The sequence below is a fragment of the Xenopus laevis genome, chromosome 2L (assembly GCF_017654675.1).
Source record: "Xenopus laevis strain J_2021 chromosome 2L, Xenopus_laevis_v10.1, whole genome shotgun sequence".
NCBI classification, from domain to species: Eukaryota; Metazoa; Chordata; class Amphibia; order Anura; family Pipidae; genus Xenopus; species Xenopus laevis.
In genome coordinates, this window is record NC_054373.1 from 136,086,500 (window position 1) to 136,100,002 (window position 13,503).

Here is a 13,503-nt window from a genome sequence, read left to right on the forward strand (position 1 = left end):
ACAGCACTTAGTAAGAAATGTCTGTGCAGGGCTGTGTGATATAGATAAGCAGTTGGCAATCTATTCTTTGTTTTCCTGGTCAATTTAAGGCAATGTCTGTTTACTTTATCAGAATACAAAAAAATATATATATACAAATTGTGCTTTTCTTGTAGGCTCCTTTCTGTTTCTTAAAACATGATGTTTGAGTCGCAATTAATGGAATGTCATAATATATCTATCTATCTATCTATAGTGTCATGGTTCTAAAGGTGTAGTTTTCATTGTATATTCTACTGTGTGCCTTGCAAATAATCTATTCTACCATTTCAAATATTGTTTTCAAACTTGTACTGTATTCATACATGATCCTGTACTTACATAAACTGCCAGCATCATGGAAGCACGGAAACACAGCATCATGCAAATATTTTCATACAGTCTCTTCCTTGGCCATTCAATTCAATTCCATCTCTTCAATGGCAGAACTTTTCCTCATCTCAAACTGGATGCTGTTTGCCTATAGGTGGCAAGTATAGGATCCCTTATCCGGAAACCAGATATCCAGAAAGTGCCGAATTACGGAATGGCTGTCTCCCATAGACTCCATTTTATGTAAATAATCCAAATTTTTAAAAATGATTTCCTTTTTCTCTGTAATAAAACAATAGCTTGTACTTGATCCCAACTAAGATATACCGTAATTAATCTTTATTGGAAGCAAAACCAGCCTATTGGGTTTATTTAATGTGTAAATGAAGACCCCAGGTCCCGAGCATTCTGGATAACAGGTCCCATACCTGTATTTAGCAATACAGACAATTTCTGGGCTAATCATGACCTGTAGGGTGTTTGAATCCTATCTCAGCCTTTAGGTAATTTGATTTTTGGAAAGAGTTATCAGAGCCCATTGACACTCTTTTTGTATTTATTGTATTTGGATGTCATTATCAATAGAAAAGAGCAAAAGAAAAGTGCAAAAGCACATGCAATGACAGGGACAAAAAATACCTCATTCTTACCTAGAAAGGAGATCCATTCCTTTTCTTAATTTCCACATTACACTGCAGTCATTAAAGGGGAGTGACATTTGATTGCAGTACAATGAAACTTAGGTACATACTACATGTGAAATAATGGTCTAAATGACCTTCGGCTACTGCAGAACTAAGCATTAGTAAGCTATCTTTGTTACTGGATGATGTGAATACAGGTATGGGATCCCTTGTCTGGAAACCCGTTAACCAGAAGGTTACAAATTAGAGGGTGGCAATCGCCTATGTACTCCATGTTTTTAAGATATAATGAATTTTTATTCGAAGCAACTTATTGGTTTATTTAATTTAATGATTACAAGATTTTCTAGTAGACTTAAGGTATGAAGCTCCAAATTACAGAAAGATCCATTATCTGGAAAACCCAGGTCCCGAGCATTCTGGAAAACAGGTCCCATACCTGTATGTTTATTTTTGTTTAATTGATTTTATAGTTCTCATGGGCATTTTGGATTCTCTATACTCAGGGGTGTGTTCTTGTAAATATTTGTGTGCATGTCTTGGTGTACCATAAGGCTAAAACCTTAATAAAGGTCTGAATATGTAATAGAAACTTTGATCTTGCACAATAAAAAGGACTTTTTACATTTTTAAGCAAATCCTGTGAGTGAGTCATTACTGCGGATGTGCTTTATGTGCGTATAAAACTCCTGACGAAGGTCCCTGTGGGGGACAGAAACGTTGTGGAAAATAATTGGCAAAGATTGTGTTTTATTTCAACGTTTGGAGTGCGGTTTTTTGGTAATGTATTAAGACTGTATTTGACCAGCACCTAGGCAGCTGCTTAAGTGGACCTGGATATATTGTTGGAACGTGCTAATTTTTTTGTGATTTGTGGCAAAGGCTTGGCTTGCTTGACTCTGGTGCTAAATCACAGTGCCACAATGGTCAATATGTAATACCAATTAATACAAGAATCAAAGCTGCCAGGTCTTTTAGGAATGAGGTTGAAATCTACACTTTGCACTCCAAAGCTTTACATCGTAAGCTCCACTGGGACAGAGACTGATGTGAATTATATTTGCCTTCATTTTGTTATAATGAGAAAATAGTGGATGCACCACAGATTTCTCCTGGCATTGTAAAATGGACAATGTTTCTTGGCCTCTTGGCTCAGTGGTTTTATACATGTAATGGCCCAAACACCAAGGTGACTTCTAATGCACATGGATCTATTTTGCACTGTTGAAATGAAACTGACAATTTGCATTTTTCTATATTGTTAAAATGTGTTCTGATATCAGGTATAACTTTGTAGGAGTACTGTTGAATGACAAATTGAATATTTGTCAAAAGGATATCTGAGTTGGAAAATTTATAAACCGTTAAATCAAACAGGAATGCCAAGTCTATAACAGATGACAACATCAATAAGTTACATAGGCAAACCTCAATTTGAATGTGTGATTTATATTTCTGAAAAGGAAAGAAATGACTTGGAATATATTTTGACATGATTATCTATAGTTTCTTATTAATTCTTTCAATTTATTTTTTCAAATTGCATCAAGACCATTAATCACTTTAGAGCGGAACGATAATTATTTTAAAAATCATACCTTTAAATTAATTGAACTTTTTTTTTACTGAACTATGCAGTAGATAAAGGCTATTTTTAAAAATACAAACTATATGAATGGTATCCTAGAAGTGACCTGCAATAGAACAGGCTCCTGCCTTAGTCACAACTATGAAAAGTGATCTGCCGACGTAACCATTATATTCTGGGGATATTTTGTGGATAATTCAATACATTTATTATTTGGCAATTTATTTGCTTTTGTGCTCCTCTTTAATATTTGTTTGGGCAGACCAAATGTGCGCACACACGCACACACGCCAGAATTGGCAGTTTAAATCAACCCTTGTATGGGGGCTTTGGAAGATTGCCTGTTGCATCACTGGTGTATGGAAACTTGCTTTTATCTTCTTTAAATTCCTTTTGGGTAATCTGTCCTGGCTCACATAGTTCACTGCTCCCTTGGGCATCTTTATGGGTTTGTAATCCCTTTAGTGATGAGACACAGGACACATAACAAATCTAAATGTTTTTGAAGATGCAGTAGGAAGTGGGGAAGGGTTACAATACAGCAACTGTCATTTGTTGCACAAAGGCAAAGAACATGGCAGTAATTGTTTTCTAAGTGGTGTTGAATATAGAGCATTTTGGCAGCTGAGGACAATCCAAATGTTATTCCTTTACACAACTTATTTAACATACACTCTTTTTTTTTTTTTTAAAAAGGTTTTATTTAGAATTTTGATTATATAAAATACAAGAGAAATCAAAGGAGTATTATCCCCCCCGCGTTAATCAAAAATCCCCATACCCTTCCATACCATTGGTTAAAAAAGGGTCCCTGGCATTAACCTTGACATATTCATGCAGAGTAGCGGAGCTCTTTGGCGTCATCTTTTGTATCTTCGGATCCTCTTTTTTTTTTTTTCTTATCTTCGGATCCTCTTCTTTTTCTGCAGCAATCTTTGTAGCTTTCTAGAGCATGTGCGTTGGGCGCGAATACCAGAATGGCCCCAACTGCGCATGTGCAAAAAGTTCTGTGTCGGCACTCGCTTCCACAAGGGATACAGAAGATGGAGCCGAAGAGCCCGCTGCACTACTCTGCATGAATAAGCCAAGGTTTATGCCAGGGACACTTTTTCAACTAAGGTACTATGGAGGGAGAAAGCAGGGAGGGGGTCCAATGGAGGGAAGGGGATTTTTGGTTAACGGAGGTTTAGTTCTCCTTTAAAATAGAATACACAAACAAGGAATAGGGTACAGTTTACAATCGTGGCGTACATTGTAACCATATTTGGCAACCGCATTTCTATATACTGTCTTGTTTTTACAGAAAAAAATCTGTGAAAAATGTAGATTTTTTTTTTTTTATTTTTTTTTATAGGGCAATATACTCACCATTGGTTTAATCAATATAACCTATGTGGAACATTGTTTTTTCTTATTGTTTTAATTATGACATATCTGTGGTTTATATACTTATCTATGGTTTATTACTTAAAAAAAATCGCACTTATGGGTGACAGTTTGGTCTAGATAATAGATACTGTTCATGAGTGTTTGAGTGTGTGTTTATATTATGCTTTCTTTAGACACAAAAGTTAAATCTTAATACAAGATTGTTACCTTCAGATTTTTTGTTATAAATTTTAAAGTGACATAGGATAACAAGTTGACCTTGTTTACATATTAATATTTTTCAGCAAATAAACAAATTAAGAAACTTGACTGATGATGTGGTAAGGAACATTTTACTTTTTCTGCTAATGATTAAACCACTGCATGATTGGCATGTATGTGCTTTTTTTTTTTATTTTATGAATTCTGTATTTTCTAAAATCATAGTTATACATAGAACTTTGCATGGCTTCACAGTTGCTTTGATTTGCATGAAACAAGATTTGAACTTTCTTTGTGAATCTACAATTGCTCCTTTTCATTTGCATGTTTTTATAAAGCTAAGTTAATATGTGTAGTTAATTGAACTTTGTCTGTTGTGATAGTGTTCTGTCATCACTGTTAAGCCAATTTACATGCATTTATTGTATTGTAATGACATATATTCTAGTGATTAGTGCCAGCAGACTTTCGCATTTCATTTGCACTTAGTGCTTTAGGGGCATTTTCTGAGGGGAAACCTTTAGTTTAAGTAGGAAAACTATACATTGTTTTTTTGGCGAGAACCTGAGCTTTTTCCACTTCTGCAAAATAAAAGAAAAATTACTATTTTTCACAATAAATAAATTTATACCAGAAAAATGTTACACACGAAAGTCACGTCTCTCACGTACCAATACCAGATATGTATAGTTTTAGGGAGATTTATGACTTCTCTACAGCAAAAAACTCACAGCAGTATATAACCGAAGTTTGAAAACACTAAGTCAGCAATCTGCCCACTTTAGATTCCAAAGCCAAAAAAACCTGAAACAGTAGGATTACCCCAGAAAACCATACATTTTTGAAAACTTACACATTCTGCTGATTCCAAAATCGTTAACTATATCTCTCTACTCCTAACTGCTAAGGCATCATGAAACTTGAAAAGAGGCTGCCACAAGCCTGGACCCACAAAATAGTAAAGCCGGAGTCAGATTGTAAAACGATTAAAAAAGCTTACATTTTATTTTCCATAATTAAGAACCATGGCCTAACGCGTTTCGTGTCTACCAAGGACACTTAGTCATGAGCCTATGACTAAGTGTCCTTGGTAGATACGAAGAGCGTCAGGCCATAGTTTTACAATCTGACTCCGCTTTACTATTATGTGGGTCCAGGCTTGTGCCATCCTCTTTTCAAGTTTCCTGGTATCTGCTCCCCTTGCTAAAGGTCTGGGGCGTGTGCATCCGGGCCCACCAGGTGCAGCGGTAAGCTCATTCAATGCATCTTAACTTGGCACATACTGGTTATATATTTGTATAATTACTAAGGCATCAAAGCTTGTTTGAAATTAGCATTTTTTATAAAAAATTATTACAATTTTGAAGAATCACTTTTAAATCTTTTTACTTTGCTGCTCCGTATCTCCCACACTGTATTAGGTACCAAGAAAAAATATCCCAAACATGAATGCCAAGGGTCCACCGAACAGTTTGATGCACATTGTGCATAGACTTACCAAAGTTACTGGCATTTAGAGGCCCCAAAATTAAGTCAGTGCAAAGAAATTGTCCCAGAGTTCACTTCAGCTAATGATAAATCCACACATTTGCTTTATTTTTTTGGGGGTAAAAACATAGAAAAATGTTTACCCCCCTAAACCATATACTTTTGGAAAGTACACATTCTGCTGAATCTAAAATGGGTAGCCATGCCTTTCTGCTCGAAACTACTGATTTGGAAGGCTTTCCCAAAATTGGCAGTTTTGGTGAAATAAGTGAAAATTGCCTTGAAGCTTCAACTTTCCAGCATCGTATTGCCCACGTATAATTACGTACCAAGAAAGAGCACCCTAAATATGATTGCCACCAAACAGTTTTATGTCCATTGTTCATAGGATTACCAAAGTATCTGACATTTAGAAGCCCTAAAAAGAAGTTAGTGCATACACGTTTCATGGCATACATTTATACTACCAACAAAAATATACTGCTTGATTTATGTTTGGTAAAACTGTCAAATAAGTAAGTTGTTCCAAGAAATCCTCATTTTCAGAAAATACACATTCTGCCAAATCTTAAATTGTAAAATGTATGTTTTTATGGCAAAGCACCTAGCAGTAACGCTACCCTAAACTTTTAGGTTTTTATGTGATTTCTGACAATCGTCACAAAGCTTGCATTTACCCCATTATATACTCCATTTCATAATGTACCAACATAAAGCATCCTAAATATGTACGCCAGGGGTCCACTGAATAGTTTGATGCCCGGTAAGGGCACCAAAATGTATCCACAGAATGTAGATTCTACTTTCTATGGTACTTAAAGGCTTTAATTTGTTTCTGTATTTTTGTCTACTAGTTTCATATTAAAGATACACCAAATCCTGGATTCAGTTTTGGTGAAGCCAAGCCAAATCCAAGAGCCCAGCCGAACCAAATCCAAATTTACATAATGGAAAAAATTGTGACGCATACTTTAGACACTCACCAGCTTTTTTTGATACTGAAAATTTATCACCTTGCACAAGGGCTTGGATTTGGGTTCATTATTCCCCCGATTGTACCCTAGAATTTCACTGAACCCAGAAAAGAGTGATTTTAATCAATAGGTTCTACAAATTACTGATTATATATATATATATATATATATATATATATATATATATATATATATATATATATATATATATATATATATATATATATATATATATATATATATATATATATATATATATATATATATATATATATAAAAGACCAGCAGCACCGGTAGTTTTATTCCCAAAAAGTGTTATTTAAATATTACTCAGACCTGACGTTTTGGTCACCTTGGGGACTTTAGGCCTGAGGGGGACTGAAATCTCATGTCTGTTGCACATGATTAAATAAGACTTTGTGTGAATGAAAATCCTGGGGCTGCTAGTCCTTTTTTTTTTTTTTTTTTAAATTCATATTTTTCTTCACCTAGCACCCGAGTCAAGATTGGAGATGGTGTGCTGTCCATTTGTATGTGTATATAATATATAATAAAATATACACACATATCACAGCTGTTGATATGTGGGGAGAAACCTTTTGTGACTTTTTGTCAAAAAACAAGGAAGTAAAAAAAGTTCCCCCCCTTTCCAACCCTAATTTGCATATGCAAATTAGGATTCGGTTTGGTATTCGGCCAAATCTCTCACGAAGGATTCGGGGTTCGGCCAAATCCAAAATAGTGGATTCGGGGCATCCCTTCTTTTTTTCTGTACTTTTAGTCTTTAGTAGTCCTTATTAGGGTGTTATTCAGTCATAGTAAGCTCCTTTGTGAAGCAAGTGCCAGATAAAATGTTTGAATGTAAATCTAGGTTTATTCACAGAATTCTAATCTTCTTACAAGTTAAATTGGTTTCAGCGCAATGTGCGAACAATGCAACAATTTGGATGCGTAGTAACTGCTGTTTTAGTAAATTGCACACAAGTTGTGATGCAGGATATTTTCCCCTGTATTTGTGTTTGAAATTGCATCACTTCTAGCATTCTAGAATAGTTTTGGTCTACTTGCTCTTGTGTTGTTAAAATAAGTGTTAGCAGAGCTGACAACTGTATCCTAGGACTTTCCGGGAGACTTTCCTGAAGCCACTGAAATGTTCTGTCATCAAAAATCAGCGGAATGCATCAGAGTGACAGGAGACCAGGGGACAGAGACTATCTGGTATTTCTCAGGAAAATAGGGGGACTTGACAGCTCTGTGTTAATATGTAAATGTAGGGGACCATAGGGTTAAGTTCCCCCTATGGTCTGAAAATCCCCAAATGGTTGAAAATCCCCTTATGTGTCCAGTTAATGTTTTACCTAAATTGCATATGGGAGGGGAAGCAAGTGCTTTTCCCCAGTGCAGTGTGCCCTGGTAGATTCTAGATTTGGCCAAAATGTGTCACTTTTCTTTAAAAAGCTGAGCTGCCACGGCCGGCACCCGATACCAGAACAAATGCCAAGCACCAATGTCTCGGCTCGGCTTCACCAGTAGTGTGACCACCGTTGGGCTTCGGGAGGAGCCCTCAGCTTACTTGGGTGCCACCTGGACTTAACGAGGGTTGCAAGGAGAGATGTTCTGGCTGGCGAAGGGGCACGGCTGTTAGCAGAGTCTTTTGGGCCGAAGGTCACAGTACAAATGGAGTAGGCAAGAGAATCGTCAGACAGGCAAGGTCGAGGCAGGCAGATATCAAGAATCGTCAGGCAGGCTAGGGTCAAACCGGGTTGTCAATCGAGGGGTTAAGCAGGAAGAGTTGTCGTAGGTCAGGATACAGAATGCAGAATAGTCAGGAACAGGCTGGGTCAAACACGGGTAATCAAACAGACTTGATACAGAACAGATCAGACGCACAAGGTTCAGGAACCACTAGAAACAAGTTCTATCACAGGCATCAGTCAGCAGTCTGAATGGGCCTTTTATAGGGCAAGAATTCCACGCCCCAGAACATGTGTTTTCGCGCACCCTAATGGCGCTGGGAGGAGGAAGAAGAAGGAGCGCGGCGGCGTGGCGGGTACTTTTATTACACAGTCTCTTTCCATTTTCATTCCAGTTGGGAGTGCATGGGCTTGAGGAAGATGAAACTGGCCAAGGGGTTGGGGTATGGGGCCCTGAGCATTCGGAGCACGGCCATGGAGTGTCTAAAGCTCAGAGGCAGCGGAGAGACTGTGAAAGTAGCTGCATGGTAACCAGATTCTATGTGAAAGAGGGCTTTGATGTGCTCAAACTTCGAATAGTGCTGGGCGATTTATTTGACTGAGGCTTTGCATGCTCGGCTTGGAAAGCTTCAGAGCTCGGCTTGAGGATTTGAGATGCTGTTGATGCCTTTACCAGCTCTGTGTGAGCCCCAGTAAGTCCTGCCTGAGAGAGGGTATTGAAAGGCTCCAGCATGTATCCTCTGTGTGAGGACAGGTGTTGTCCGTGTACCTGCTATGTGTCGGCTACTGCCTCTGTTCAACAGGAGGGGGTATTTAGGGTAAATAGTGCTACCTGGGGAAAGTTTAAGAGCTCTTTGAAGGAAAGGGATTGTGACTGCCTTTATCCACCCAGAGTGGAATGTGGGACTTTGCCTGGTAAAGACTGTGCCAGGGTTGGACTTACCACATGGGTTCCCCAGGGCAGGGGTATGACTGATATGTTGTTATTTTATATTACATTTCCTTGCCAGTTTATATGAAGTTATGCTTGTTACCACACTTGTGTGTTTAGTTATCGTTTCCTAGTGGGGCCACCCATTGGTGAATCCCCGGATCCCACTAGGTGGAGGCACTGCTCATTAAAAGTTTCCAGTATCTTTCGTATAGCAAAGGGGATTCAATCCCTACATGGTAAGAAAAAATATTTATTAAGAGTGTACTTCCTATAATACACAAGGTGTGACAATAAAGTTATATTCTTACAAGGGAATGCTTCTGTAATTTATTTTAGTTTATTATATACCTGCAAAAGGTATTGAAAACAATTATTCCATAATCTGAGTATTGTGATAGAAATGTCATCTTTTTTTAATGTGCACAGCACCATTATATCGTGAAAGGCAGCCTTTAACTTACATTTTTCTGCTACTCAGATAATGCCTTTCATATGATCCTCATCTCTTTGACTCTAACCTTTGCCCCTATTTAAGAAGTGTGCCTAATAGGCCACAATTTCCCAAAGTTGCTTGAACTTCATTTTAAAGGGAGTAAAAGGCTAAGTTGTTTTCTAGCAAAAATCAATTGGTCTGTTATTTGCACGATACCAAGCTCAGACAGTATTGAGCAGAATTCCAGACTTTGATGCTTTTTCATCCCTCTTGCTGTGTGTGTGGTGTTCGTTTAAAGTGTATAAGCAGGAACTGAAAACGGAGAGATTCTTCCTTGGTTTTATAGAGGGTCTCATTGCTGTTACATAAAAGTTTGGGTTAGTTACTCCTTTAAAACTTAGTTCTAGCTATCATAATCATATAATTTTATTTTTTTTTGTTTTACAGTATGTACAGTATGTACAGAATGTACTATAGCAAATTCAATTTCTCATCTGCCTTCAGTGCTACTCAGACACTCTCCTGTTAGCCTGGTTGATGGTTATTCCACAATACTTTGAAAGAAAGAAACCCCTAAGAACGGGGTGAACCCCCTATTAGAAACTTGTCTTTAAGCTTAGGTTCCCAATAAAAACACATCTTTATTAAATAGAAGTATTACAAATTCAAAATCCACATTAAGAGGAAATGGGCATCCAGGTATGTAATATACATCACTTTTAATACTTAAGTATACTTTAGGTATTAACAGTGATGTATATTAGAGCGACAGGAGTCACTGTTTCCCTCAAAAAGATTAGGGAAAAACAGGCAACATTTTGGGGCCAATTCACTAAAGGGTGAATTTTCGCCATGAGGGCTTTGCCTTACTTTGTGCCACTTTGTCAGGCACAGTCAAGTCATTTTAAATAGGGCGGGTACATATAGGTCATATATGTGTCTTTGTTAGAGAAGTTGGTGCAAATGCTTGAAGTGGCCACTTATTATTAAAAATGCCCAAGGAATCAAAATAAACACAAAATAGATCCAAAAACTAATGTGGCATGCCACTAATATGGTTAAAAAAAACGTTGAAACAAGGATTTTTAAGAGTTACAACTATTAAAGACAATCCCACTTCAAAATAAAAAAACCTGAATTTTTTATAACTTTATGACTGCATACAGGATATGATGAAACTGACATAAGATAAAGGAGGATGTAGCTTCATCTGATCAGTTTGCCAGGTCTAAGCTGTTCACACTATGGAATTTGCAGAGTAACGATTGTTCGCCTGAGTGAAAATTTGCTTGGCAATAGGGTGCGAAAATTCATTAGTGATGCACTCTCTCACTAGCGAATTGTCCGCTACGCCTCTTAGTAAGTTGGCAGTATCCCTGCGGATGGTATTTCTGGCAAATTTTCGCTAGTGACTGCCACTTCACCTTTTAGTAAATCTGCCCCATTGTGTAGCATTCTTAATTCAATCAAACCCCTTTGTGTTTGTAACATATATTTAAATCAGTGTTAAAATAAAAACTTCCACCTTTTTTAATTACTAGATTTTTGGGGAAAAATTGCTCGACTATACATCAAATTTATGAGTGAGCAAAGAAGAGAGAATTTCGGTGCAGTGTACTGACCAGCTAGTCAGGAAATCTAAATAATGATCTTAATATGACTGACAATAACTTCCCAATGTTATAGATAAAGGAAGGAAAAACATTGCTGAGGTCCTGAAATAAACTGGGTTACACATGTAAGGGATAAATAGGTAGTTTATAGTAACCCCCTGGTAAAAAAAATTGTCGTAATGTATAAAAAAAGAAAATAATTACAACATACGTTTATAGTGTTGCCTGTGTTTTTTCCTTTTTGCACAGCAAGTACAGGTATCTTGTGGATATAATATCTTGAATTTTTAAACATCACCATTAGATGGCTCTGCAGTCCACCCATGTAAAGCATACTGAAAATAAAGATCTATAGAATGAAAATGAATTAAAATGGAACCTTGTTTTATGGGAAAATTGGTTGCATTAGAGGAAAACCTTAATTAAAATTGCAGGTTTTTTTTTTTTTTTTTTTTTACAATGAAATTGCCCGGTGAGCTGCTCTGCAAACATGTTGACATTTCTTGGCCCTTTGTATCAGTCAGTGCACAGACATTTTCCTTCCTGTGTCTGTTAGGAAGGGTAGGGTAGGCAATTTATATACTCCAGAAAAACACAAAATTGTCAAGTCCGCATCCACTCAGGCTATCGGAAGTCCTTTTTGTTCCAGGCTAGTGAGCAAGTCACTAAATTTTTCAGTGCTGCCCATTTTTGTGTTTTGGATTATTAGGATTATCTCCAATTTGTTTTGCATACACAATTAGGTTCAGGAAGTGGGGAGGGGTAGCTCAATAGCTGGCAGACCAAGTTATAAGCAGGATTTTCCAAGGTTAAAAAGAAAACTTAGCTTCCAATGGGAGCAGAAGGACCAAAAAGAGGCCAGTAGGAAGTTAGTGTTGATCTTTTAAAGGGGATGTAAAATCAAAAAATGAAATTCCTTTAAATGGCCCACTGCCTAAATATAAGCCTATCTTCAATATATAGTTCAACATACCTCCCAACTGTCACTTTTTCAGAGGGACAGCCCCTCTTTTGACAGCTCAACCTGCAGTCCCTCATTTGTACTGGAAAGTCCCTATTTTCTCTGCACTGAACAGCCAGTAAAAGAAAGAAAGTTTCTAACTTAATTGGCTTTTAGCAGAGAGCACCGAACAGCTAACAGGTGCAAATAAGATACTTTGTAACAATTTTGAGACACAAAAAAAGATAAGGAGAATTATTTTTCAAACTTTCATAACCTGCCAAATTTTGTAAAATGAACATGGTAATTAGGGGGTGTGACCACAGAAAGGGACGTGGTAAAACATTTTCGCTGCGCTACGTGTGAAATTTTTTTTTGTCCCTCTTTTTACTTCCAAAATGTTGAGAGGTATGGTTCAATAAAAAAAGTTGTTACCCTTTTCATTGAAATCATGATTTTCTACGCTCCAGTTCCCCCTTCTCTCCACTCACACGCACTTTAGCCTGCTGCATTCCTCAATCCGGTGGCTGCTTTACTTCAAAATGATAAGAGATAGTTCAAAAGGGCAGCAAAGCAGGATAACCAGTTAATTTATCTGTTTGTTCCTAAATAAAGCTAAGCTCTGTGACAAACAACCCCACAAATTCCTTCCCTGACACTTCAGAACTCTGAGGAGGGGAGATTGCCCCAGACAGTCAGGAATTCATGCAGGCTGAAGTCCATGCTGGTGGAGAGAAGGGGGAACTGGAGCACAGAAAATCATGATTTTTATGAAAAGGATACACAATTTTTTATTGAAGTATCTGGAATATAGGCTTATGTTTAAGCAGTGGATCCTTGAAATGAATTTCATTTTCTGACTCTACATCCCCTTTAAGGGTTATGGAGGGTGTTTTTGATGGGAGTTGGGGGGAGGAGTTATTCCAGTGAGTCAAGGGAAAGTCAAGTCCAGCATGATCCTACCCCTTTTATCAGCTACGGAGAAGGACATCCCATACTCTGATGAAGTGTCCAATGGCACAAATTGGTTTCATATATAAAACTGTAACCAATAAATGTTTTGTGTGTAAAATCTGGTGTGGTTAAATAAGTTATATTCAGGGCCTGGGCAGTAATCACACATAATAAATGCTTTCGTCGATTCTTAAAATATATGCACAGAAAATATATTCAAACTCCTCTCCTCTCTCATACAGGCAAGGCCCATCCATATGTCACATTCTGTCAAAAAGAAAAAGTTTATTTCATAAACCT

At 37.4% G+C, this 13,503-nt stretch overlaps 1 protein-coding gene across 5 annotated transcripts in view; it reads left to right on the forward strand.

The window, feature by feature from the left end:
* diaph3.L (diaphanous related formin 3 L homeolog) overlaps nucleotides 1-13,503 on the forward strand; it is a 302,953-nt gene that overhangs the window by 14,447 nt on the left and 275,003 nt on the right. For 4 of the 5 annotated variants that reach the window (XM_018247296.2, XM_018247297.2, XM_018247299.2 and 1 more), the window contains exon 2: nucleotides 4,257-4,292. The exons of the other annotated variant lie outside the window; for it this stretch is intronic. In XM_018247296.2, coding sequence (XP_018102785.1) covers nucleotides 4,257-4,292 — 36 coding nt within the window. The remainder of the gene's footprint in view (nucleotides 1-4,256; nucleotides 4,293-13,503) is intronic. 5 annotated transcript variants of the gene reach the window in all.